This window comes from Bubalus kerabau, chromosome 11 (assembly GCF_029407905.1).
Source record: "Bubalus kerabau isolate K-KA32 ecotype Philippines breed swamp buffalo chromosome 11, PCC_UOA_SB_1v2, whole genome shotgun sequence".
Classification (NCBI taxonomy): Eukaryota; Metazoa; Chordata; class Mammalia; order Artiodactyla; family Bovidae; genus Bubalus; species Bubalus kerabau.
Window position 1 is genome coordinate 105,955,261 of NC_073634.1, and position 27,007 is coordinate 105,982,267.

The 27,007-nt window shown below is 52.7% G+C and overlaps 1 protein-coding gene and 1 long non-coding RNA gene across 2 annotated transcripts; one reads left to right on the top strand and one right to left on the bottom strand.

Annotated features, from left to right (window-relative positions):
• Positions 1 to 1,764: 1,764 nt before the first annotated feature.
• Positions 1,765 to 4,029, bottom strand: LOC129622640 (ral guanine nucleotide dissociation stimulator-like). The gene is made up of 3 exons (XM_055539223.1): positions 3,877 to 4,029; positions 2,910 to 3,102; positions 1,765 to 2,577 (listed from the first exon to the last, which is right to left on the bottom strand). The coding sequence occupies exons 2-3, from the start codon at positions 2,992 to 2,994 to the stop codon at positions 2,297 to 2,299; spliced, it is 366 nt and encodes a 121-aa protein (XP_055395198.1). The 5' UTR covers positions 2,995 to 3,102; positions 3,877 to 4,029; the 3' UTR covers positions 1,765 to 2,296.
• Positions 4,030 to 14,712: 10,683 nt separating this feature from the next.
• Positions 14,713 to 26,264, top strand: LOC129623693 (uncharacterized). Its single transcript, XR_008700624.1, has 3 exons — positions 14,713 to 14,913; positions 15,371 to 15,558; positions 16,066 to 26,264. It is a non-coding gene; the product is annotated as an uncharacterized LOC129623693 (long non-coding RNA).
• The last annotated feature ends 743 nt before the right edge of the window (positions 26,265 to 27,007 follow it).

A 27,007-nucleotide genomic window follows, 5' to 3' on the forward strand; every position in this document is an offset into this window, starting at 1 on the left:
ATAAACGAAATGAAAATAAAAACCCAACAGAAAAGATCAGCGAAATGAAGATCTGGTTCTTTAAATTCGTTTAACAAAAGTTAAACAAAATGAACATTAGCTACACTCAAGAAAAAGAGAGGGGGCTCGAATCAATAAAATCAAAAATGAAAGAGAATTGGCAACCAACACCACAGAAGAAGACCACAACACTAGAATTCCTTAGTTGTAAATCTCAGTCCCACTGTGATCCCAACTGTATTATGCTCTCCAAAAACAAACAGAAAAAGCACTAAATAATGTTACTCCACAGAGGAGTGAGAGAGGAATAACTTTAGAATGGTTTTTAATCTTTCTAGAATTAAAGTAATATACACATTATAAAACACAGAAACGTCAAGGAGAAGACATCGATCACGCTCAGTGGTGACCCTGGTGAGTGGTTTGACGCATATCTCTCAGCTGCGTCTCTCCTGCTAGCTCTTCCTCTCACATACAGATTCATTCACCTCTGTTTGTGTCTCCCTGTTGACATCACATCCATGTGGTCTTATAGCCGGGATCCTGGATGCAGAGGGTTGGGCCACGTGAGTCTCAGGTAAGACCATCCTGGGATGTCCCTGCCGGCACCCACTTTATCAGCTACAGGGCATTCACTCGACCATGCAGACCACACCTGGTGGATCCCATCCCCTCTCCACAGACATGAGTGTTTCTGGTCCCCTGCTATTTCAACCAGCGCATTGATGGAGACTCTTGACAACGCATCCGTGAAAAACTAAGCGAGGGTTCCTGTGGGTGAGGTCCTAGGATTCGCTCTTCAGGTACACGCCCTTGGGATCCTGCCCACCTGACACCCCCAAGTGCACAGGCACACGTGTGCACGTGGGCATACACATCACGCGAGGATCCCTGTGGGTGAGGTCCTGGGAGTCGCTCTGCAGGTAAAGGGATGCACCTGTGGAGCTTTGGGGTCCCACACACGGTTCTCCCAGAGCGGAGTGTCCTTCCACACTGCCCTCCAGGGGTCTGCTGGGCCTCACACTGTCCCCAGGGCTGGGTGTCACCCAGGGTGGCGGTGGCACCGCTGTCTCCACGTTTACGTTCTCGTGTCCTCACTGGGGAGGCTGGGCATGTGGCGCATACTGACCGTGTGTGTTGCCTTTTGTTGGCGTTGCGTGTGTTTGTGGTTTGTCTCCTTTAAAAACACTGACTCTGCAGAGTTTCCAGGACCACAGAGGTGTTAAGCATTTCCCTGGGACATGAGGGGACTTCCCTGGTGGCTCAGATGGTAAAGAATCCACCCGAAATGCGGGAGCCCTGGGTTGGATCCCTGGGTTGGGAAGATGCCCCTGGAGGAGGGCATGGCAACTCACTCCACTCTTCTTGCCTGGAGAATCCCGTGGACAGAGGAGCCTGGTGGGCTACAGTCCACGAGGTCACAAAGAGTTGGACATGCCTGAGCGACTAAGCAGATAGCACAGATATGAGGAATGCCGTTCCAGTTTGTGATTTATCTTTCCACTTTCTGCATTTTTTTTGGTTTGTTTTTGCCACAGGAACGGTCAGCCGTTTTCCTTATGACTTCTAACTCTGGTGTCACACTCAATACAGGGATCTCTACCCTGAAGTTATGCACAAATTTACTAACAGTGCTTTAATCCATCTGGGATTTCCCTTAAAAATCAAATGTGCTTTTTTTTTTTTTTTCAAATAATGACATAAACCAAAAATTAGTCTTTCTTCAAAGATGCAGGAAGACACAAAAAGACATTTACTATATGATTCCATTGATAGGAAATATCTAGAATAGGTAAAGAAACAGATTAGGTGTGGCCAGGGGCTGGAGGAAGGAGGAAAGGGGAGTGAGCGCTTTGGGCACAGGGTTCCCTTTCAGGGGGTGAGACGTTCTCCACCAAGAGAGCAGTGGCGGCCATACAGCATTGTGAAGGTACTTAATGCTCACGAATTGTACGACTCAAAATGATGACAGCTGAAATACTATATTATATTTGAATATTCTAAATCATCTAATATAAGAGTGTAGAGAGGAAAAAAAAGAAGCCCCAAGACAAAAAGATGCGAAGAGCTGACTCACTGGAAAAGATCCTGATGCTGGGAAAGATTGAAGGCGGGAGGAGAAGGGGACGACAGAGGATGCGATGCTTGGATGGCATCACCGACTCAGTGAACAAGAGTTTGGGTAAACTCCGGGAGTTGGTGATGGACAGGGAGGCCTGGCCTGCTGCAGTCCACGGGGTCGCAAAGAGTCGGACACGACTGAGCCACTGAACTGAACTGAAGACAAAAAGCCCCATCACGGGGGAGGGGGGAAGAAAAGTCCTGTTTGGGAAGCAGGTGGAAGGTGTGGGCTGGGAGCTGGCCCCGGGGGCTGGTCCAAGGGAGGACCTGAGCGGCCTCCTCGTCTCGTTCCGCAGCTGCTAATGGAACCGGCGCTGGTGTCGGCGCCGCTCTCGAGCCGCCAGTAGGGGGAGCGCTCGAGCTGAAGGCGGACGCAGGCTTTGGGGCCGCCTTGACCTCTCTGCCCCCGCACCTGGCTCCTGTCACCTCTGATCCCGGATGGAGCTGACGCTGGAGCTGCAGAGGAGCAGAGACCACCCACACGCCTGCCTTTCCAAAGACAGGACCACATCCCAGAGGTTTCCGGAGAAGCCTCCGCCCCCAAACCCACAACACGACGTTGTCCCCGACGGCAGTCCCCACACAGGTGGTCTGAGGCCAGTCTCTGCTCCCCGTCCGACAGCTGCCGTGGGGGCGCCCCCCTGAGTCCAGCGCCCATCCCGACCTCCTCACCCTCTGGCTCTGCCATGGGGGTTCCCCCGAGTCTAGCACCCACCCCGACCTCCTCACCCTCTAGCTCTGCGGTGGGGGCGCCCGCTTGAGTCCAGCGCCCACCCCGCCCTCCTCACCCTCCGGCTCTGCCTCGCCGAGGCCCACGTGCTCCAGCTGGGCCAGGAGGAGGTGGGCCCGGCGCTCCAGGTCGGAGCCGGGCATGTTGAGCTGCACGTAGGCCACCAGCTGCCTGAAGCAGGGGAAGTCGGGGGGCTGAAAGAAGTCCTCTGATACTGGTTCAGCCAGGTGCCCAGGATGGAGGAGACGGCACTGGGGGTGGGCGGGCGGGCAGCAGAGTCAGGGCCTGGCCTTTCCTTCCTCTTGGCCCTCCCCTGGCACCCCCTGGGGGCCGGGCTTCTGGGCTCCCCCCGCCCATCTGGACGCCAAGGCCTGGTCAGCAGTGGGGGCGGGCAGTCTCAGCTGGAGCAAGCCCTCTGTCCACGGTGATCACCTCTTCTTTCCTGGGGAGCCTGACTCACTCCTGTCCGCCCCCCCCACCCCCACTCTGACCTCCCCCCCAACCAAAGGGAATTGCAGGAGGGCAGGCAGGGCCGTGCCTGCTCTGTTCAAATTGCTCCGGCCTGGCTGTGCTGCACACAGTAGGTGCTTCATACAGATCTGCTGAATGAATGAACCCCAACCAGCACCTTACAGACACCTGAGTGGCCTGGGGCCTTCTGCCAGCCCCCAGTGATCCCTGCTCTGGCTAATCCCAGGAGGGGACCCCAAGATAGGATCTTGAGCTTCCTTTACAAATTGGAAAATGCCTCTGCCCAAGGGCTGGAAGCAGAGAGCTTCTTCATGGGGGGCGGGGAGCAGGGAAGAAAATCTTAATGAAAACCATCCCATCCCTCAGCAGCCCTTTTCACAAGGCCGGGCACGGGGCCGCATGGTCCACACTTATCTGACGATCCTGACAACTCTTGGTAGCCCAGCTTTCATGTGGAACAGACTCAGGCTCAGAGAGGTAAAGTGACATTCCCGAGACACACAGCAGGCAGGTGGGCGGAGAGCTGCTGTGCCAGGGAGGGGTGAGGCGCTCACCTCTTGAACAGCAGCTCCAGGACCTGCTGGGCGGGGGTGAAGGCTCGGTAGGCGCACAGGAAGCTGGTGACATAGGAGAGGTCGCTGGCCCGGAAGGCGGGCACCAGGCGCTTCAGCGGCTTCTCCAGGGGGTCTGCTGTGACCACCCTCTCCCTGAGGGGCTCATCCAGGTTCAGGGCGGATCCATTTTTCACACGGGGCTAATCTTCAGACAAAGAGGGACAGTTCGAAAAAACAAGCAGTGCAAAAACACTCACGTTTCTGTCCTGAAATTCATTTCCAATAAAGGAATTGGCTTGAAGAATCTTATAAAGATGTGAAAACTGACTCGGCGCCTGGCCAAGCCAGGGGCTGGATGGTGGGAAGGGAGGTGCCCAGACTCCTTGGGTTGGAACGATGGCCACTCAAGACGCAAAGCCCTTGGTGGAACCCTGGGTGGATTCCTGGGTGGCTTCTGAACAGGAAGTCCTCCCAGACATCTCACCAGCATTGACTTGGGAGGTGAATATGACCAGCCCACCAGCCTTCTGACTGACTCTTCATCAGCCTGCTCCTGCTCTGACATAAGCCCCTTCTCCCCTTCCCTTCCACGCATGCACATGGTGGGGGCAGGGGACACAGGACTGCCCAGGAGGGATCAGAGTGGTGGCCTGCTCTGGTCCTCCCTGTGTCACCTCTGGGTGCCTCCGGGCCAACACCCTGAGGCATCCGGGGTGCAGACGGAGCCAAGGTCTACAGCTTTGGAAAAGGCTCTCAGGACAGGCTTTGCTGAGGCCAGAGCCTCAGACCCTGGGACACAGCAGAACGTGTTGCTGCCTCCAGCATCTGCAGACAAGTGGGCTGGGCGGGGTGCAGTCTCTAGGATGCAAGAAAAACCTCTGGGCACCTCCGGGACCCCCTGCCATCATTCTGGCATCTCTCCCTTCATCACGCTATAAGCCCAGGCCTGTTGTCAAGAGACTGGAAGCCCCTGCCCCCGTGGCAGAGCTGCCTCAAAACCACAATCGCTTTCTTCTTTTTCTCTCGTCCCCTCCGTAGTGTTCACTCCCCTCTGATCCCTAACAGGGCAGTGAGAGAGAGAGAGTGTGTGTGTGTGTGTGTGTGTGTGTGTGCGCGTGTGTGCTCCAGCATCTGCGTTTGCATGGCGATACCCAGAGGAAAGGACCCCAGATGGGAAGGGGCAGGCAGCTCCAGGTTCTTAGAGGTTCTCATTCCCAAAGTAAACCCCTCCCCCGGACGGTTGATCCCTGACCTAGGAGGTGGAATCTTCCCAGCTCCTCTGGACTCGGCCCACGTCGTGGCCTCAGGCCAGTTCCTGCCTCTCTGGCCTCAGTTTACCAATTGCCGCATTAGAAGTATTTGGAGGAGATGCTGTTAGCCCAGCTCCTGGCTCCCGGGTGGGTTTGGTGAGGAAGCACTCTGGGCATGCGCAGGCCTCCCACCAACGGCTCGAAGCAGGTGGACCCCGCGCGAGACGCACGCAGGCCGGTGGACGGCGCACGCGCAGACCCCGCCTCACCGCGGGGATGCCCGCCAGTAACGGTGGTCCAAGCGGTGGGCCCAGGGTCCGTATCTCTGCCCCTGGCTCTGAACCCCCTCATCCATTTAGGCCTGGGGCCACCCCCGCCCTAGCCAGGCAGGGCCACAGGGCCCTGGCTGTTTGCTGGGAAGGCCTGGGGACCAGAGAGACACGGAAGGTGTCCCCCGTCTTGGTACCCGGATTCCACCCCGCTGTCCCGCCCAGGGCCTGGCCGGGTCCCAGGGAATGGAGCTGGAGACACTGAGTCTGGGCATGGCCGGTGGGGGGGCGGTCCCCTGCCCCTCCTCCTCTGCACCCTGCCCCTTGTCTGATGGCAGGACACTGGACACAAGTCCAGCACTTTGAGCGCCTTCCTCTTCTTGCTTTAAATCCCAACCCTCTCTCCCGAGGTCGGAGTCGCTGACTCCATCTTCAGTGGAGGAGACTGAGGCTCTGAGAGTCGCCTCAGGAGCTGGCCTGTCACAGGGCCGGGATGTGGCCTTGCTATAGGTTTGAACCCAGGTCATTCTGACCCCCAAATCGGTTCTAGCACAGGAGCCTTGGAGATAGCTCTGAACCAGGTTGGTGGAGAGTCTGTCATTTGGGGGGCAGTGGGGAGGGGGCGCTGCAGGCAGGGGGCTCTGAGGGGGAGGGCTTGGAAGGGTCCCGGGGGGAGGAAGGCGGTAGGGAGGCTGGGGTGGGGGCGGGGGGTGCTCACGGGGGAGGGAGGGTGGACCAGACCACACAGGGCTCTGAGTGTGGGGTCGGAGGTCACCGCGGGTTGTGTGTGGGGACAGGACATGAGGGGGCTGTCCTATCAGATCCGCAGCATGCTAGATTTGGAGGGAGCATGGAGGGCACATTAACTGCCCGCCCCCAAGCATGGGTCTCCAGTGACCTACCAGGAGGAGGAGCACGCCTCAGTTTCCCCTGTGCACAGTGGGGGCTGTGGTGGTCGTCTGCCTCGTCTCAGGGTGGGGCCCACTGCCCGGAGGGTCCACAGGTGGCCTCTTCTCAAGGCGGCCATTCAGCAGAGGTCTGTACCCAGGAACGTGTGAGTGAGGGGACCGAGGCATCGCCCTCCGGGTCAGCATGAAGCTCTTGTCCGTGTTATGTTCTCATGTCCAGGCTGACATGGATGATGCAACGTCGTCCACCTGCCGGATGGAGAGCGACAGTGAGGGGCTGGGCTGCAATCCCCGAGACCCAGCGTTCGTGTGCCCGGGGCTCCACGGACATGTGGGCAGCCAGGTGCGGCTGGAGGCCCCGCGGGGGCCCGAGGTCCCGGAGGATGAAGACGGTGTCGACTCCCAGAACCCACGGATGGCGAGAGCAGCAGAGGCCCTGGACTCTGCGGGGTGCCCCATGCCAGCATCCAGCACTGGGGGCCTCTTGGCCACTTCTGTGGTGTGGAGGGGGAGACTGGTCACCGGAAGGAAGAGCTGGGAAAAGCTGTTTGGGGAGGGGGGTGGTGTAATCACCTTGTTTTCCTGGGCATCAGGGGACTCGGGGTCACAGCCCACGTTGTCGTGACACGTTACAGGGTGGAGCTGGGCACATGCTCACGCAGCGCAGGGCAGCGTCCCCACGGCCGAGGTCGGCGCCCTGCCTGAGCTGCTCACGGCTGTGGGGTCGGAGCTGTCCCTGGCCCTGGAGTCTGTGGGGGGGACCTGGTGACTGATGGAGGGGCCAGCTCCGCAGGGGTCGCACTCACTGGGTGAGTGGTGCTCTGGGGTGTCCATGGGCACACCCAGGGACCGTGTGACCTGCACCCAAGAAGGTGCGGGGGAGGTGCACAGAGGACAGGGCCTGGGTGGGCGACAGGGCGCCGTGCTGGTGGGCAGCGCTCCTCAGAAAGTCAGCCGGAGCTAGCCTGGTGGACGGGCTCCAGGGCTGGGCTGGCTCTGCCTCTGGCAGCTGTGCCCAAAGTGATGCCCGAGCCAGTGGAGATGGGCGTGGCTTAGGGCTGGGGGGAGCCAGAGCGCGTTCTGACCCTGGAGCTGGTCCAAAGGTGAGCGGGCGCTCGAGGCTGAGTGGGCCACCGGAGGTCAGGTCGGCCTGTTGAGCAGCAAGTGCCATCTTGGCAGCAGAAGTTCAAGGTGAAGTGCGCTCGGGTGGTCTGGACTGTCTTTTTAGGAACAACGTGCCCAGCTGGTCTTGGTCTCTTGAGTCTGTAAGTGCTTGGCTTCCCAGCTGGGTGTAGACCCCGGCAGGGCAGCCTGTGACTGGCCAGTGCGGGGGGGCGATGAGAAGGCGCTGTTGGCAACCTTGAGCCCCTCCGGCTTCATGTAGGGGAGGGTTGAGCTGGCTCCATGCCTGGCCTCACCCCTCTGGTGAAGGTCAGCATCTCCAGGACAAAGTCGTGGTGGGCGGTGGAGCCAGCGGCACTGAACACATTGGTGGTGTCAGAGGTCTTCACCTCTGGTCGGGCGGGGCATGGGAGGGTCAGCCGAGCTCTGGAGGGGGCCGCAGGCCGGGGCGAGGGGCGGGCACAGAGGCCGCAAGCAGGTTCAGCTGCGCCACTTGCAGGGTCTTAGTTCCCTGACAAGGGCTTGAACCTGTGCCCTTAGCAGTAAAAGCCTGAGTCCTAACCCCTGGACCGTCAGGGAGGTCCCTCGGGACTTTTTATATAAGAGGACGTGAGCCGCTTTGACATGTGGTGACAATTATTAGTTCCAGCTGATTATTTCCTCTTTTCAAATTTATGTGCTTTGCCCTCCTGTATTGTTAAGATGTTTCTTCTTCCCCAGTTTATTAACACAAACTCTATAAAACACCATAGCACATATCTTGTGTGGAAACTTGGTCTTTTCATTCTTTGCTCCCATCTCTGCCCCAGTGACTGTCTGCCACAGAGGACGTTGTCGTGCTCCCTGTGTGCACACCAGTGTTCTCATGCGGTTGTGTGGCTCTCTTTGCCTCTTTGCCCTGCATGCTGCTCTTCTGGCCTGGGGGCTGAAGCCTGGGGCATTTTCCATGGCATGGCTTTTTGGAGCAGCTGGGTTTACATCCTGGAATATGAAGTCAAGTGGGCCTTAGGAAGCATCGCTACGAACAAGCTAGTGGAGGTGATGGAATTCCAGTTGAGCTATTTCAAATCCTAAAAATGATGCTGTGAAAGTGCTGCACTCAATATGCCAGCAAATTTGGAAAACTCAACAGTGGCCACAGGACTGGAAAAGGTCAGTTTTCATTCCAATTCCAAAGGAAGGCAATGCCAAAGAATGCTCAACTACCGCACAATTGCACTCATCTCACACGCTAGTAAAGTAATGCTCAAAATTCACTAAGCCAGGCTTCAACAGAACATGAACTGTGAACTTCCATATGTTCAAGCTGGATTTAGAAAAGACAGAGGAACCAGAGATCAAATTGCCACCATTTGGTGGATCATGGAAAAAGCAAGAGAGTTCCAGAAAAACATCTATTTCTGCTTTATTGACTATGCCAAAGCCTAGACTGTGTGGATCACAATAAACTGTGGAAAATTCTGAAAGAGATGGGAATACCAGACCACCTGACCTGCCTCTTGAGAAACCTGTATGCAGGTCAGGAAGCAACAGTTAGAACTGGTCCTGGAACAACAGACTGGTTCCAAATCAGGAAAGGAGTACGTCAAGGCTGTATATCAATACCCTGCTTATTTAACTTATATGCAGAGTACATCATGAGAAACGCTGGGCTGGATGAAGCACAAGCTGGAATCAAGATTGCTGGGAGAATTATCAATAACCTCAGATATGAAGATGATACCTCCCTTATGGCAGAAAGTGAAGAACTGAAGAGCCTCTTGATGAAAGTGAAAGAGGAGAGTGAAAAAGTTGGCTTAAAGCTCAACATTCAGAAAACTAAGATCATGGCATCTGGTCCGATCACTTCATGGCAAATAGATGGGGAAACAGTGGCTGACTTTATTTTTGGGGGCTCCAAAATCACTGCAGATGGTGACTGCAGCCATGAAATTAAAAGATGCTTACTCCTTGGAAGGAACCTAGACAGCATATTAAAAAGCAGAGACATTACTTTGCCAACAAAAGTCCATCTCATCAAGGCTATGGTTTTTCCAGTGGTCATGCATGGATGTGAGAGTTGGACTATAAAGACACCTGAGTGCTAAACATTTGATGCTTTTGAACTGTGGTGTTGGAGAAAACAAATCTTGAGAGTCCCTTGGACTGCAAGGAGACCCAACCAGTCCATCTTAAAGGAGATCAGTCCTGAGTGTTCACTGGAAGGACTGACGTTAAAGCTGAAACTCCAATACTTTGGCCACCTGATTCGAAGAGCTGACTCTTTGAAAAGACCCTGATGCTGGGAAAGATTGAAGGTGGGAGGAGAAGGGGACGATGGAGGATGAGATGGTTGGATGGCATCACCGACTCAATGGAGATGAATTTGAGTAAACTCCAGGAGTTGGTGATGGACAGGGAGGCCTGGCATGTTGCAGTCCATGGCATCGCGAAGAGTCGGACACAACTGAGCGACTGAACTGAACTGAGCTGGGTTTGTTCAGCAGGACCCCAGCCCTTCTCTGCCCCCAGAGCTCATGAAGCAGCTGGTGAGGAGGAGAGGCTGGCAGATTCCATGCTGCAGTGGGACTTCTGTGGGAATAATGGGATCACGATGGAATAACATTTGCCAGTCCCAAGTAAGTGAGACAGACAGCAGATAGATGCCTCCTGAGCCAGGAACATGGGAGCGTCCGAGTGTGTGAGCAGACCCTGGGACCAGAGGGGCAGCCTGGGGGCAGAGACAAAGGTCTTCACTGTCGTTTTGTTTTATTATTCACTTAGTTTATATATGTTATATATTTTATTTTTATTTTACTTTTTGGCCTCACCATGCCGCTTGTAGGACTTGGTTCCCTGACCCGGGATCAAACCCACGCCCCCCGCAGTGAAAACACAAGAGTCCTAAGCACTGGCCTGCCATGGAACTCCCTTTACTGTTTATTTATAAAGCCTGACTCTCCTGTCTCAGCCCAGGGAATACCACAGTCTACGGTGTGAATACCAGATTCTCCTGGTCATTCAGATCATCTCCAAGGAAGCAGCCTGACCCTCTCCAGAACACACACCAGCCTCACCCCCCAGGAAACAGCTCCGATTGCCCTTCTTTGGGATCGGAATGAAAACAAACCTCTTCCAGTCCTGTGGCCACTGCTGAGTTTTCCAAATTTGCTGGCATATTGAGTGCGGCACCTTCACAGCATCATCTTTTAGAATTTGAAATAGCTCAGCTGGAATTCCATCTCCTCCACTAGCTTTGTTTGTAGCAATGCTTCCTAAGGCCCATTTGACTTCACACCCCAGGATGTCTGGCTCTAGGTAAGTGACCACACCATCGTGGTTATCCAGGTCATTAAGACTTTTTTTGTATAGTTCTGTGTATTCTTGTACCAGAGATCAAATTGCCAACATCTGCTGGATCATGGAAAAAGCAAGAGAGTTCCAGAAAAACATCTATTTCTGCTTTATTGACTATGCCAAAGCCTTTGACTGTGTGGATCACAATAAACTGTGAAAAATTCTGAAAGAGATGGGAATACCAGACCACCTGACCTGCCTCTTGAGAAATTTGTATGCAGGTCAGGAAGCAACAGTTAGAACTGGACATGGAACAACAGACTGGTTCCAAATAGGAAAAGGAGTATGTTAAGGCTGTATATTGTCACCCTGCTTATTTAACTTATATGCAGAGTACATCATGAGAAATGCTGGGATGGAAGAAACACATTTGCCGGGAGAAATAGCAATAACCTCAGATATGCAGATGACACCACCCTTATGGCAGAAAGTGAAGAGGAACTCAAAAGCCTCTTGATGAAAGTGAAAGTGGAGAGTGAAAAAGTTGGCTTAAAGCTCAACATTCAGAAAACGAAGATCATGGCATCCGGTCCCATCACTTCATGGGAAATAGATGGGGAAACAGTGGAAACAGTGTCAGACTTTATTTTTCTGGGCTCCAAAATCACTGCAGATGGTGACTGCAGCCATGAAATTAAAAGACGCTTACTCCTTGGAAGAAAAGTTATGACCAACCTAGATAGCATATTCAAAAGCAGAGACATTACTTTGCCAACAAAGGTCCATCTAGTCAAGGCTATGGTTTTTCCTGTGGTCATGTATGGATGTGAGAGTTGGACTGTGAAGAAGGCTGAGCACTGAAGAATGATGCTTTTGAACTGTGGTGTTGGAGAAGACTCCTGAGAGTCCCTTGGACTGCAAGGAGATCCAACTAGTCCATTCTGAAGGAGATCAGCCCTGGGATTTCTTTGGAAGGAATGATGTTAAAGCTGAAACTCCAGTACTTTGGCCACCTCATGCGAAGAGTTGACTCATTGGAAAAGACTCTGATGCTGGGAGGGATTGGGGGCAGGAGGAGAAGGGGACGACAGAGGATGAGATGGCTGGATGGCATCACTGACTCGATGGACTTGAGTCTGAGTGAACTCCGGGAGTTGGTGATGGACAGGGAGGCCTGGTGTGCTGCGATTCATGGGGTTGCAAAGAGTCGGACACGACTGAGCGACTGATCTGATCTGATCTGATCTGTGTATTCTTGTCACCTCTTTTTAATCTCTTCTGCTTCTGTTAGGTCCATACAGGTTGTCTTTCATCGTGCCCATCTTTGCATGAAATATTCCCTTGGTATCTTTAATTTTCTTGAAGAGATCTCTAGTCTTTCTCATTCTATAGTTTTCCTCTATTTCTTTGCATTGTTCACTTAAGAAGGCTTATCTCTCCTTCCTATTCTCTTGAACTCTGCATTCAGTTGGGTATCTGTCCCTTTCTCCTTTGCCTTTCGCTTCTTAGCTATTTGTAAGGCCTCCTTGGACAACCATTCTGCCTTTTTGGGTAACTTTTTCTTAGCCAATGGGAAAGCAAGCAGCTCAGCCAATGGGAAGCCCTCACCAGCCCTGAACTCGCACTTTCCTCCAATCGATTTTCCTCCAAAGCTCGGTTTCCCAATTGCCTACTATTCTGTGCAGAGTAACTCTATTCTCCTGTTTCGCGGACTTGCCTATAGTCTTTGCTGTGGTATGCGTGTCCTGATAGCAATCCTCTTGCCTTTCCTGATGAAACCCACTTTGTTAGTAAAATCACTGTCTGCTTTTCAATAAATTTGGATTCCTTACTCCACTGGCCCTAGTCACCCCAGCCAGGTTCTTTCAAATCCAAGTTTCCCTTCCCTTGTGTATCTGGTAACAGGGAGCACAGGTGGCCGCCAGAAGCCCCGAGTGTCTCCTGAGTTAGCTGCGACTCTTTCTCACTATCCGCTCCTCCATCAGCCCCTCACCCTCTCTTCCTCCCCTAGCCCCTCCCATCTCTCCCGCACCTGATGACCTGGCCGAGCCATCAATTTCAGGGTGCTTTCCTCTCTCTCCCAGAGGTTCTGCCCACCTGGTAACAGTCCCCCGATTCTACTGCAGGGCACTGTTACCCCTGCTGGCCTCCTGCGGAACCAGACAGACAGCTAGACAGGTATCAGGGGATGGCAGCCCATAGCTAGCCCCGTCATCCTCTGGACCTGCTGTGCCTCCATGCCCTTCCCACCAGCAAAGCCTCTGCCCCCTGTGCTGCCCAAGGGGCCCTGATCTGAGCCAATTGCACAAAACCTTCTATAGAACTCTTGGTGTGCCAGACATTTTCTTAAGAGCTTTCCCTGTATTAGCTCATTAATCTTCACCTGATTCTTACCTTTAAAAGACCCAGAGAGAGGAAGTGACCTACACAAATTAAGTGGTAGAGACATGATTTAGACCCAAAGAACTGGTCCAGAGGCTGCCCTCTAATCCAGTCTACCATGATCCAGCACTTGCTGGAGCCCCAAACCCATTCCTGTCCAAATCGTGGTTCTTAAGAGTTGCTTTAAGCCCTTTCTGCCCTCCTCAAGCCCTCAGTTCTTTGCCCCAATGCTGTCGGCTGGACCAAGGAGAGCAACGTCAGTTTTGGTCCATTGGGAACTAAGGAGGGCCTGAGACTGGGCCCACTTGCACACTAACAACTGAGCCTGTCACCATTTCCCAGATGCTGGACAAAGACACAGGGTTCCAGGGTCAGAGACAGAGAATGTTGCAACTCTCCCCAAGGCAGTGAGCACAGGCTTCACGTTCCCAAGGGGGGCCCTGTGCCCTCCCAGCCCCGTCCTGGTGATAGGATGCTAAAAGGTCCCCAGGGAGCTCATTTGTCCTCCAGCCTGGATTATGGAACTCCAGGAGCCTTACTTAGGCCTCTTGTCAGACCCATCTCCTGAGAACTAAACCTGCCTGGGAGGCATGTGTGCCTGGGCATGAAGATCTTATCTGTCAGCCTGTGTTCATGGCTCTGCCACCAGCATTTAGGAGGCGCCTGCATGGGGTAGGGGGCTTCCCAGGTGGCGCAGTGGTAAAGAGTCTGCCTGCCAACGCAGGAGATGCAGGAGACTGCGGGTTCGATTCTTGGGTCAGAAGATCCGCTGGAGTAGGAATTGTCAACCTGCTCAAGTATTCTGGCCTGCAGAATTCCATGGACCTAGGAGCCTGGCGGACTATAGTCCACGGGACCGCAAAAGGTCAAATAGGACTGAGCACGCACGCAGGCGGAAGCCTTCATGGAACAGGCGCTCGATAACTGGGAGATAAATGGCGTCCAGGCAGCAGGGAACCGCCTCCTGTGCCCTCCCCACCGGTGGGTCCCGTCAGGCCACTTCCCAGCTCTTTCTTCCTCCTCATCTCCTTCCAGGGTCCACGCCCAGCAGGGCATTCAGTGTGTGTGTGTGTGTGTGTGTGTGTGTGTGTGTCCAGGGTCCACGCCCAGCAGGGCATTCAGTGTGTGTGTGTGTGTGTGTGTGTGTGTGTGTGTGTGTGTGTGTGTGTGTACTTGAGCCCACGTGTGGATGCCCAAAGGAAAGGGTCCCACGCGGGAGGGGTGGGCAGGGTGGGTGGGTACCCAGGACCTCAGGCCGTCTGGTTCCCAGAGCAAACCCCATGGCAGGGCTGAAGCCCGGCCTCGGAGCCTGGAACCCTGCCTGCCCCTCTGCGCGGGGCTCACGCGCTGTGCTGGGCCGAGTCCCTGCCCCTCTCCTGGCCTGTTTCCTAACTGTCCCGTGAGGGCTTGGACAGGAACTGCCCAGGAGGCTCAGGGCGCTCACTGCGCTGACTCTCCCTCCTGGGGGCTGCGGGTGCGCTGCAGGCTCTCTGCCCTCCCCACCCCCGCCTCGGGATGGGGCGTGGGGCTGACCCGCCGGGGGGGCGGGGCCTCGGTCCCCCCTCCGCCCACAGCCGCGCCGCGCATGCGCGTCTCCCGTCCCCGCCTCCCGCCGCGCGCACCGCCAACGGCTCCTCCGGTCGTGATCGTCCTGCCGGGCCCCCCAGTCCGCTGCTCTGGGGCCTGTGTCCCCTTGAGCTCCGACTCCACCCCCACCGCAGCCAGGCTGGCCGCCGAGCGCTGCTGGGCTGGGTGGTCCTGGAGACCAGGAGACAGGACAGTCACCGTGCAAACCCCCAGCCCTCCGTCTGGACCCCAGGGCCTGGCTGGGTGAGTCGCTGGACGCGGACTCGGCAGGGAGAAGGGGAGGCCACCACGTCCGCGCGTCCTCTGCCCACGTTGCTTGTCTTTCTGACAGCACCCCAAGACTGAGGTCCAGCCTGTCCCCTAGGGCAGGCCTGGCCGGTGGCCGGGGGTCAGAGGGAGCCCATGGAGAAGGGCGCCCAGCACCCCTGGGGGCGAGAGTTGGGGGGCAGTAGCTGTTAATAGTGAGGCCTCTGGTCTCTCAGTCATTTCACCCCACTTTGTAGATGAGCAGCGGTCCCAGCACTCAAGGTCATTCAAGTCTAAGTGACCAAGTCCAGCCGTGACTGGGGCGGTCAGATCATGGCTCTTCACGTTCACTGAGCCCACGCTGAGACCTTGGCCTGGGTTGGGCTCCCCCAGACAGGGGACCTCCTGAGTCCAAGCACTTTGGGTGTCTTCCTCTCCCTGCTTTAATCCCCAGCACCCTCTCCCAAGGTCAGAGTCACTGATCCCGGTTTCAGTGGAGGAAACGGAGGCTCAGAGAGTCACCATATGAGCTGGCCTGTCACGGGCCGTGACGTGGCCCCGCCGTGGGTTTGAGTCCAGGCCAACATGGCCCCAAAGGCTGTCCTTGCACAGGAGCCTGAGGCTCTGAGCCCAGCCTTGGAGGTGAGTCCATTGTGGATGGGGGTGATGGGGTGGGGAGGAGCTTGGGAGGGTCCCTGGGGGAGGAAGGCGGTAGGGAGCCTGGGGCGGGGATGAGAGGTGCTCACCAGGGAGGGTGTCTGGACCAGACCACACAGGACTCTTGAGTATGGGGACAGGAGTCAGATGTCACTATAGGGCAAGGGGGACAAGGTACAGGCTGTCTGGTCAGAACCCCCACTTCTCAGCTCCTAGATTCAGAGGTGTTTTGTTGGACCTGTGTTCCAGCCCGTATAGCATGGATTCCAGAGAACCCCCCAGAGATGGCGGAGGCGGCCTCTGTCTCCTCCTGTGCTCAGTGGAGGCTGTGCAGTCATCCTGCTCCTCTCAGGGAGGGGCCTGCTGCCCTGAGGGCCCAGAGGGGGCTTCTCGTCAAAGCCCTTCGGGTGCCGTCTGGACCAGAGAGGTCCGAGTGAGGGGCTGGGGGGATCAACAGGGCACTCTTGCCCTTGTCGCTCTTTTGATGTCCAGGCTGACATGGATGCAGGGGGTCCCTCACCTGCTGGTTGGAGAGCAGCAAGAAGCTGATGTTGCAGATCCTGAGACCCAACCCTCATGTGCCTGAGGCTGCCAAGGGCATGTGGAGCTGAAGACGAGGGCTGCTGGAGGCTGAGGGCCATGGGGATGCTGAGGATGGAACGTATACTCCTATCCCCCAAGGAGTGGAGGATTGGCAGAGCCCAGACCCCACAGGGTGCCCTGTGCCAGCGTCCAACCCCAGGGGCTTCTAGGAGCTGGGGCGTCTTGGTCCCCTCTGGGTATGGAGGGAGTGAGGTATGCTGGAACCGGGAGGGGCTGTCCCAGAGAAGGGGTGGGGCAGTCATCTCCTCCCCCTGGCCACGAGGGGGGCCAAGCTCATGTTGGAAAAGCTCACGATCCTCTCCGCTTGGGCCTGGAGTGCACACCGAACACGTGGGCACCTTCCCAGCCGCTGAGTTCAGGCCATCATCTCCTTAGCTGGTCCCAGATCCTGGATTGGGAGCTTCTACTGGTCCTGAGCTCCATGTTGGGGAACTGGTGGCTGGATGGAAGGACCAGCTTTGCCATTGTCAGATCTGACGGATGGATGCTCTTTAGTGCCCAAGGGCATAGGCACCAGGGACCCAAGCCTGGAAGGTGTGAGGGAAGTACCCAGAGGCAGAGTCTGGTGGTGGTGGGTAGGGCTGTGTGACAGTGGGCAGTGCCCTTTGCAAACTTCAGCAAATCCTCTTGTTTCCAGATCACAGACAACACCTGAGGCTGTGGTCTGTGAGAGGCCAGGTCAGCCCGTCCATGGCAGCCACCAAAGCCTGGGGGCTGGCAAGGTTCACGGTGAAACTGTAGTCTGGGAGAGACCTGGACTGCCAGTTTGGGGTGAAAAGTGCCTGGTAGCCTAGTCCACTCCAATCTATGATTGTTGTCCACCCAATGATGCATATCTGGAGAGAGGCCCTGGCTGTTGTCAGGGGCTGGTGAGACGATGCCCTTGATTAGATAGGCAAAGAAGAGCAAAATAAACCCAAGGTTAGCAGGACAAAGCAAATAATGAAATTTAGAGCAGGGATAACAGAACAGAGGAGCACTCGAGAAAATCAATGACACCAATAGCTTTCTTTTAAAGATTTAAAAAATGGACAACATGGGACAGTTGTATGTCAACAAGTTGCTTAACCTAAATGAAATGGATGAATTCCTAGAAACACACAAGCTAGCAAAACTGACTCAAGAAGAAATGGAAAGTCTGAGTAGACCTCTTACAAGTAAACAAACTGAAGCAGTAATAAGAACCCAACAGGGAAAAAAACCAGAACCTGATGCCTTCATTGGTGTTTTGTCTCAGATACTTAATAGAAAACAGATCCTAAATTCTTCAAAAAGTACAAAACAAACACATTTAAACTCATTTTGTGATGACATTAACATAACTCCAAAGATTCTGTAAAGAGAGTAGGACCATAAAGAAAGCTGAGTACTGAGAAACTGATGCTTTTGAACTGTGGTGTTGGAGAAGATTCTTGAGAGTACCTTGGACTGCAAGGAGATCCAACCAGTCCATCCTAAAAGAAATCAGTCCTGAATGTTCATTGGAAGGACTGATGCTGAAGCTGAGTCTCCAATACTTTGGCCATCTGATGCGAAGAACTGACTCATTGGAAAAAACCCTGATGCTGGGAAAGATTGAAGGTGGGAGGAGAAGGGGACAACAGAGGATGGGATGTTGGATGGCAACATGGACTCGGTGGACATGAGTTTGAGCAAGCTTCAGGAGTTGATGATGGACAGGGAAGCCTGGTGTGCTGCAGTTCATGGGGTCGCAAAGAGTCAGACATGACTGAGTGACTAAACTGAACTGAAAGTTGCCATAAGAGAAGACATCTGCAGGCCAAAATCCATTAGAAAGATGTAAAAATCTTCAGCAAAAGGCTAGCAGACAGAACCCAGCAGCATATTGAAGGGACTATATAGTCATCTCCAGTGCTGTCTATCTCAGGAGTGAGCGGGGCTGTTCAGCACAGTTGATGGGTGTCGTACACCACCTCAGTAAAAACACGTGGTCATCTCAACTGATGTATAAAAAGCATTTAAAACTTTGAAGAAACAAGCCTTTTTTTTTTTTAATAGCTGCTCTCAATAAAGTAGAAATAGAATAGCATTTCCTTCACATGATTTAGGATATTTGAGAAAAACACGTACATCACATTCGGGAGAAAGGCTGAAAGTTCTCTCCCTAAGGATGGGAGTAAGTCGGTGATGCCCACTTTTGCTTTTCATTTCAAAATGGTAATGGAAATCTGACAAGCAATTAGCAAGACATCTATCAATAGATATATAGATATATGTCTTGCTTAGATGATATAAAATCTGTTTGCAATGTGGGAGTCCTGGGCTCGATCCCTGAGTCAGGAAGATCCCCTGGATAAAGAATGACAACCCACGCCAGGTATTGCCTGGAGAATGGCGTGGGCAGAAGACCCTGGCGGGCTACAGTCCATGGGGTCACAAAGAATCGGACATGATGGGGCAACTAACACTTTCACTTTCATATCAATAGAATTGAGAAATAAATCCAGGCAATTGATTTTGAACTTGTATATCAAGATCATTCATAAGAGAAAAACAGTCTTTTCAGCAAATGGTCTGGGGAAACCGGATGCCCACATGCCACAGAACAAGGATGGAGCCTTACCTCACATCAAAGAAAAACTAATTACGGAGCAAGGACCTAAATTTAAGACCTAAAATGGAAGCATCTTAGAAGAAAACATAGGGATAAATCTCATACCCTTGATGTGATATTTAATAGAATGGCAATTATACAAGAGACAAAAAAACCCAGAAAAATTGGACTTTATCAAAACGAAAACCTTTTGCAAATGGGCAATCTCAAAAGAGTATAAAGAAGACCCAAATAATGGTATAAAATATTAGCAAATAATAAATCTTCTAAAGGTCTTGTATCCAGAATACATAAAGGACTTTTACATGGAGCATAAACACAGCATCGTTGCACACAATACACATTTCTCCAAAGAAGATACACAAATGGCCCGTGAAGCACATGGAAGGATGGTATCACCAGGTATTAGAGAAATGCAGGCCCGCGCCACAGGGACACACTGCTTCACACCCACTGGGACAGCTGTAATGCAGTCAACAGAAAATAACAGATGGCGCGGATGCTGACGAATTGGAATTCTTGTACATTGCTGGGTGGGGGATGCCGTGGAATAGGGGGAGTGGGCAACAGGAAGTGAGTGCTACATGGCTACGGGGTTTCTTTTGGGGGCGATGACGTTACGGAACTAGATAATGGTGATGGTGCACAGCATAGTAAATGAAGTTAATGCCACCAAATCATACAGTTAAATATGTCTGAAAAGATGAACTTTTACTTGAAAGTTAACTCGTAAAGCACCATGAAGAGACCATAAAGTATGTGAAAAGAAAAAGACAGGAAGCAGAAAAAGGATACCCTCAGATGAGGACAGGAAGACTCTGGTTCTGGAGGTGACACCGGCTGGGTTTCATGAGCAGCTACTGGAGGTGGGTTTGGGGCTTTGTGGGTTGGTGGCTGGAACAGCCTGAGCTCTGGGGCTGTGCTGTTGTGGATTCTTGCTGCATCGACTGCACCAGCCATAGCTCTGCATGGGCCCCCAAAGCGGGCTGTGTGGCAGCAGGTGGGCGAGAGCTAGGTCTGGGGCTGATTCCAGTCCTGAGGCTTGCAGTGGCTCCGGCTCTGGAATTGATGTTGAGCAGGTTCTGGCTCTGGAGCTGGGGATGGAGCGGACTCCAGCATTGCTGACAGAGCCACCTGTCTCCCGGATGATGGTGACGGGAGGCTGGAGCTCCTCCCAGCTTTGGTGTTGGAGCTCGAACTCTTGTTGCAGCTGCTGTTGGCTCTGGTGTTGTGATCCTTTAATGGACTGGAACCTGGCGGTCTGGAGTCGGCAATAAGAAAGTGAAAGAGAGAGAGACAGAAAGACAGACAGATACGGGGACCCAAGCTCTGATGGAGTAAGGGTATTTTATTAGCAGAAATGCAGGCTTATATATCTTTAGTAGGACTTCCCTGGTGGCTCAGAGGTTAAAACGTCTGCCTGGAATGCAGGAGACCCGGGTTCGATCCCTGGGTTGGGAACATCCCCATATCTTTAGTAGGATGATCACTCAGCTATTACACAGGATGAAATTTTGTCAATAGCCACAATATGGATAGTCTAATACATACAAGGTCGCTGATGCTGAAAAAAGTCACTGCATGTCTCATCCTATGACCTCAGTCCTGAGAACTGAGGGTAGCTCTATTCGTTCTTGGAATAGGAACTGATAAGGAACAGAGAACCCTTGAGAAATAGAAGACAGCATGCAGGAATCCTGTAAATGTTCCCTGACACTCGGGACTGCACACGCTTTAGTGTGGATGTAGTCCTAGAGCTGGCTCTGGACCGGACTCTGATTTGAGCTGGTTCTAATTCTAGGCCTGGTGCTAGAACTATCACTGGAGTTTCCACAAGAGTTGGTAATAAAACTGCCTCTCTCTTTGCAGTTTGTGTTCAGACTGGCATTCAGGATTTTTCTGCCTCTAGTTTCGGTGCTGGAGCTGATGCTGGAGCTGTTTCCAGCCCTGGCGGTGCTGCTAGACCCGCCGGTAGCTCTGGAGCTGGGGCCAGCCCGGGCTTGAACCCTGGAGCCCATGCTCGAGCCAGGTTGCCCTCTGAACCTGGCATTGCCTCTGACTCTGTGCTTGTTGGAGCCGGTGCTGGCTCTTGGGCCTGCCTCAGGGCCCCCCGGTGGCCCAGAGGTTAAAGCGTCTTCCTGCAATGCGGGAGACCTGGGTTCGATCCCTGGGTCAGGAAGATGTCCTGGAGAAGGAAATGGCAACCCACTCCAGTATTCTTGCCTGGAGAATCCCATGGACGGAGGAGCCTTGTAGGCTACAGTACATGGGGTCGCAAAGAGTCGGACACGACTGAGTGACTTAATTTTCACTTTCCAGTGAGGGGAAGAGGTGGCATCCTTTCTTTCAGGGATGGGCATTTTGAATGGCAGGAAGGCAGCCATTGAAAAGAGATTGGTACCCAGAGGGGTCTGAATGAGGGGATCAAGGGGACACTTAGCCTGACGAGCTCACCAGGATGCTCTCGCACACGTTGCCATTGCCCGTGTCCACGGTGGATGATGCGGTGTTGCCCATGTGCTGGAGGCAGTGAGGAGGTGTGGTTGCAGACCCCTGAGACAGAGAGTCTGTGGGTGTGTGGTTGAAGCTCAGAAGGGGGAGGTGATGCTGGGGGCCGAGCTGATGCCAGATCTTCTCAGTAATCATGGAGACAGCATGGTCAGCAGAGTCTCTGGACCCTGCAGGGCAATGGAGGCTGACGACCCACTCATGGGCTTCTAGAAACTCTGTTTAGGAGCCAGGACTTCCTGGCCCCTTTTGTGGGTGTGGAGTGGGGAGCTCCAGTCCAGGAATGGAGGGGCCGGGAAGGGATGTCAGGGAGAAGGCGTGGGCAGTAGCCTTCTTCGGTTGGGCATCATAGGGCTCTGTGCCAAAGCTCATATCATTCCTATACTCCGAAGCTGGAGGAGCTGGCCCAATGCACCGTGAGCACGTGGGCAGAGTCCCCGCTGCAGACCTCTGCCCCCGTCTGAGCTGGTCACAGCACTAAGGTGGGAGCTGCCCCTGGTCCTGAACTCTGTGTCGGGACCTGGTGACTGCGTGGCAGAGCTGGCTTTGCAGTGGTTAAATCCACAGGGTGAGTGATGCTCGGTGGGACCCGTGGGCACAAATGACAGTGACCTGCACTAGGAACTTGTGAGGCGACTACAGACGGCAGTGCCTGGATGGCGCGCCGCACGGGCTGCGCTGCCTGCAGGGGCGGGGCCCGTGGGCAGTGCTCCCTGGCAAAGTCAGGTAGTCCTTTGGACCCCAGGGATGAGAAGGTACCTGAGGCTACAGGTGGTCTACTGGAGGTCAGTCAGCCTGTTGACCGGCAGGCATCACACTGGCAGCGGAGAGGTTCAGGGTGAAACAGCCTGGAGGTGACCTGGGCTGGCAGGTGGGGGGGCAGGTGCCCACCTGACCAGTCTATAAATAACTAGTTACCTAGTTACAGATGCTGGGGAGGGTAGCCATGTGATTGGCCAGTGCTGAGGACCAATTAGAAGATGCCCTTCGCAATCTTGAGTCCCTTCTGCTTTGGGTCGGGGAGGGTTGAGTTGGCTCTGTGCCTGACCTTCACCCCTTTGCTGAAGGTCGTCTTTGTCAGGACACGGTCACAGTTGGTGGTCGAGGTCATACGATGGAACATGTTGGCCTTTTCAAGGGTCTTCACTTCTGTGATGGAGGGTCAGTTGAACTCATGAAGGGGCTGCGGAGCAGGGAGATGGAAACACATAGAGACAGGAAGCAGACTCGTGACTGTCAGGTTGAGGGAGTGGAGCTGGAGCGTGACTGCTTAATGGGCACAGGGTTCCCATTGAGGAGATAAAAGTGTCTGGAATTAGAGGGCAGTGGTGCACACAGCACAGAGAATGTGGTTAGTGCTGCTGAATTGTATAATTTAAAACAATTTCAGGGCTAATTGTCATTGAATTTGAACTTGAACACATGAAATATAAAACCAAAGATGATATACAAGAGAAAAGTAAGAAAAACTTGCCTTCCTGGGCAAGTGAGCGAGCTCTGGGGCTGGAGCTGGTGTGGCTGGAGGTCAGTGGTTGGAGCTGAAGGTGTTGCAGAGGTGGAGCCGGCCCCAGAGTGGGAGCTGCGGCTGATGCTGGGATGCTGCTGGCCCAGCCGAGGGTCTGGCCCGGGAGCAGTGCCTGTGCTGGGGCTGAAGCCGGCCCTGTCTCCGGTCGTAGTGCTGGAACCAGCTCTCGACCTGACTAGTGCTGAGGCTGACTCTACGTCTCCGGTATTACTCCCAAATTTGGTGCAAGGACCAGCACCTTCAGAGGCTTCCATTGTGGAGCCAGTCCCCCATGTGTGGGCGGAAGGGGCTTTGGTTCTGTAGCTGGTGACAGAGCTGACATTAGCCCAAGTTGGTGCAAATTGTGGGGCTTTCAGTGACCTTAGCTTTGTAGGTCAAGGTAGCCCTAGCTTTCCTGCATGTACCAGATGTGCCTCTGCTTACCCAGGGGGCAACCAGTACTGTGATGACTCTGGCTCTCTAACTGGTCCTGGTGCAGACGTTGGCCAGGCTCCAAGCTGCTGCTGTGACTGGCTGTGCTGTGGGTGCCAGTTCCCGGGGGTCTGCTGAAGGCGGCACTACAGCCAGTGACAGAAGTGACTTAGTCTACAGCTGCCTTTAGTTCTGTAGCTGTTTTCTGCAGCGGGATCTAGATCTCAGATGGTAATAGGCCTGGTGCTGGAGCCAGCTCTGCTCTAGATCTTGAGATGCGCTGAAGCAGCAAGAGGAGGAAAGACCAGCCGCCTGACTGCCCTCCGTGTGACTTCCCGAAGAGAGACACGTCCCGCAGCCTTCTCCTGCAGTGCAGGGCTGGCTCCCTAATGGGAGCTGATACCAGGGCCGGCTCCAAGCCTGGCAGTGGTGTGAGAATTGGTGGCAGAGCTGGTGATGGAGATGGCCTTAGCTCTGGAGTTAGAGCCAGAGCGCGCTCTTGTTCTGGAGCTGGTCTGTTTGAGCTGCAGCTCAATAGCTGCTGTCAGGGCGGGCACTCGTCTACGGATGGGGCAAGTCCTAGTCCTTCAGGGCTCTGGCCCTGGAGCTGACTCCAGAGCCCGCTCTAGCTCCACAGCTGGTGCAAGATGTTGTGCTGGCGATGCCCTGGCTCTGCCCCCCACCTGCGGCCGTGGCTGAGATGCCGCCCTCGCCCTCCCCCCGCCCCGTGGCCGTGAGCGCCGAGGAAACAGTGCCATCTAGGATCTAAGATGATGTGACATTTCAGCTGGCTGCACCCAGCAGGGAACAGTGCACAGATGCTCAGTGCATGCAAGAGTAAGCGAATGAACCCAAGCCATTGCCCCCTCATTCACAGATGGGCAAAGTCCAGTGATGATCTGAACTGAAGTAGAGAAGGGACAGACAAGATTCAACACCTTTTCATGTTAAAAAAAGACTCAACAAACTAGGAATAGACAGAAACTACTTCAACATAATAAAGGCCATTTCTGAAAAACCCACATTAACACTGAGTGGTGACAGACTGAAATATTTTCTCTAAAAGCAAGAACAAGGCAATGATACTGATTTGCCCTTTATATTCAACACAGTCCTGGAAGTCCTAGCAAAGGCAGTTAGGCATGAAAAAGGAAAGGTATTCAAATTTGCAGGGGAGAGGTAAATTACCTCTATTTTCATATGATGTGATCTTATATGTGGGAACTCTTATTTAAGGATTCCACCAGAAAATACTGTAGGACTAATAAAGTAATTCAGCAAAATTATTGGACACAAAGCCAGCCCACACATGAGTTGCATTTCTGTATGCTAAAAGTCAACAATCTAAAATTTAGATTCCATTTACGAGGACATCAAAAGGACAAGATACTTAGGAGGAAATTAACCAAGAAAGTGAAAGACTTGAAAACTGAGAACTAACTACAAGACGTGGCTGAAATTAAAGACACAAGTAAATGGAAAGAAACCTCACGTGCATAGATTAGAAGACTGTCACTAAGTGTTCATACTACCAAAAGCAGTCTACAAAGTGCAATCTGTCTCTTTGTGTTTTCTTTGCAGAAATAGAAATATTTATCTGAAATCCATTTGCAATCTCAAGGGAACCTGAGCAGCCAAAACAAAATTTTAAAGAGCAACGTAGGAGGATGCCACCTCCTGACTCCAGAACACATTACAGATCTTTGTTAATCAAGATGGCGTGGCACTGGCACAAAAATAAGCAGAGCAGAGGGACAGGAGCCAGGGCACACGATGGGGAAAGGACAGTCTCTTCAGCAAATGATGTTGGGACAGCTGGATGTTTATGTGCAGAAGAACAAAAGTGGGCCCTTATACTGTACAAAAATTAACTCAAAATGGATTTAAGACCTAAATGAAAGTCTGAAATCTATGAAACTCCCGAAATAAAACAAGGGCAACGCTCATGACACTAGATTGATAATGATTTTCCGTATGTGACAGCAGTCACAGGAAACAGCATCAACAGCAGAGCGAATAGGCGCACGCCGGAGGGCGTGGCAGTTGGAAAGACAGCCTGCAGGGCGGCGGGAAATATGTGAAGGTCGTGTATCCAACAACGGGTTAGTATCCAGAAGGAGTAAAGTACTTGTGCTTGTTGAAAAATGGGCAGAGGACTTGAATAGACGTGTCTCCAATGATACACAGATGACCAACAAGCATATGAAAATGTGCTTAAAATCACTAATCATTAGAGCAATATAAACCCCAAACACAGAGATAAAATCTCACACATCAGATGAGGCTGACTGCTTAATTAAAAATAGAGAAGATACCAAGTATTTGCAAAGATACGGAGAAACTGGAGCTTGCGTGCGCTGTTGATATGATTTTAAAATGGCATAACCACTATGGGAAACAGTATGGAGATGACTTAAAAAAAAATACAACTGCTTTGTGATCCAGTATTCCAAACTCTGTGTATATATTTAGAATTGAAAGCAGAGTCTGCAAGAGAAACTTGCATGCCCATATTTCCCAGTAGCCAAGGGGTGGAAGCACCCAGTGTTCAGTGGTGGACGAATGGATAACAAACGTGGTTGAGTCATACAGTGAAATATTATTCAACTTTATAAAGGAAGGAAATCCTGGTATATGCTAATGTCATAGATGAGTCTTGAGGACATTATGATAAGTGAAACAAGCCGTTCACAAGAGATAAGCACTGTTGAATCTACTCCTGGGAGGCATGTAAAGCGGTCTTCCTCATGGGAATGGAAACTAGAATGGTGCTTACCAGGAGACTGGGGGGCAGGGGAGACGGGGAGCCTTGTCTGGGGCGTGGAGTTTCCCATTTGCAAGATGAAAAGCTCTGGGTGGAGAGTTGCTTCACAACAATGTAAGTGTACTGTGAGCAGTGCTGACCTGTGCACTAACGTGGTGAAGATGGCAAATTAAATGCTGTAACTTCTTTTAAAAAAACATACAATAAAAAGAGAGTGATTCTATGTGAAGCTGTTTAAATTGAGACCAACACAGACTTACTTATATGGACAATTTCATCAGAAAAAAATGGACAGAAGATTTGACTAGGCGTTTCACCAAAAAAGTCACCAAATGGTGGTGATATGCACATTACTACTCCTTAGGTATATTGCTTTAGGAAAATGCAGATGAAAGCCATAGCGAGATGTCACCACACACACACTGGAGCGGTTGAGATGAAAACATCCTGCAGTGCTCGTGAGGATGTGGGCAGTCAGGCCGCTCCTTCATGGCTGTTTGAGTATGAGTTGTTCAGTGCCCTTTGTGAGGTTGTATTGATAGGAATGGCTTCCCCAGTGGCTTAGTCAGGAAAGAATCTGCCTGCAGTACAGGAGACTGTGATGCAGGAGACGTAGATACGATTCCTCGGTTGGGAAGATCCCCTGGAGAAGGAAATGGCAATCCACTCCAGTATTCTTGCCTGGGAAATCCCATGGACAGAGGAGCCTGGTGGGCTACAGTCTGAGGAGTCTCAAGAGTCATACACGACTTACCAACTAAACCACCATCACCACCACCATTGATAGGGATAGAGTAGGATAATTAAATAGTTTAGAAAGCCCACTAGGGGATTAGAGATAGAACAGAAATTTGAAGGGAGTTTGGGAGACTGTTGTAAGCTAATGACCACTCAAGAAGAGAATCCAGTAACCTAGTGACAGTCTGCACTGCTTTGAAGGAAGACAGGTGCATCCAAGCGCCAGGAGCACTCAAGCCACAAGCCCAGGTAGTTAAGGCACAAGGCATAAGATTTGGGGTTTCTGAATCTTGTTCCATGAAGTCAGGGA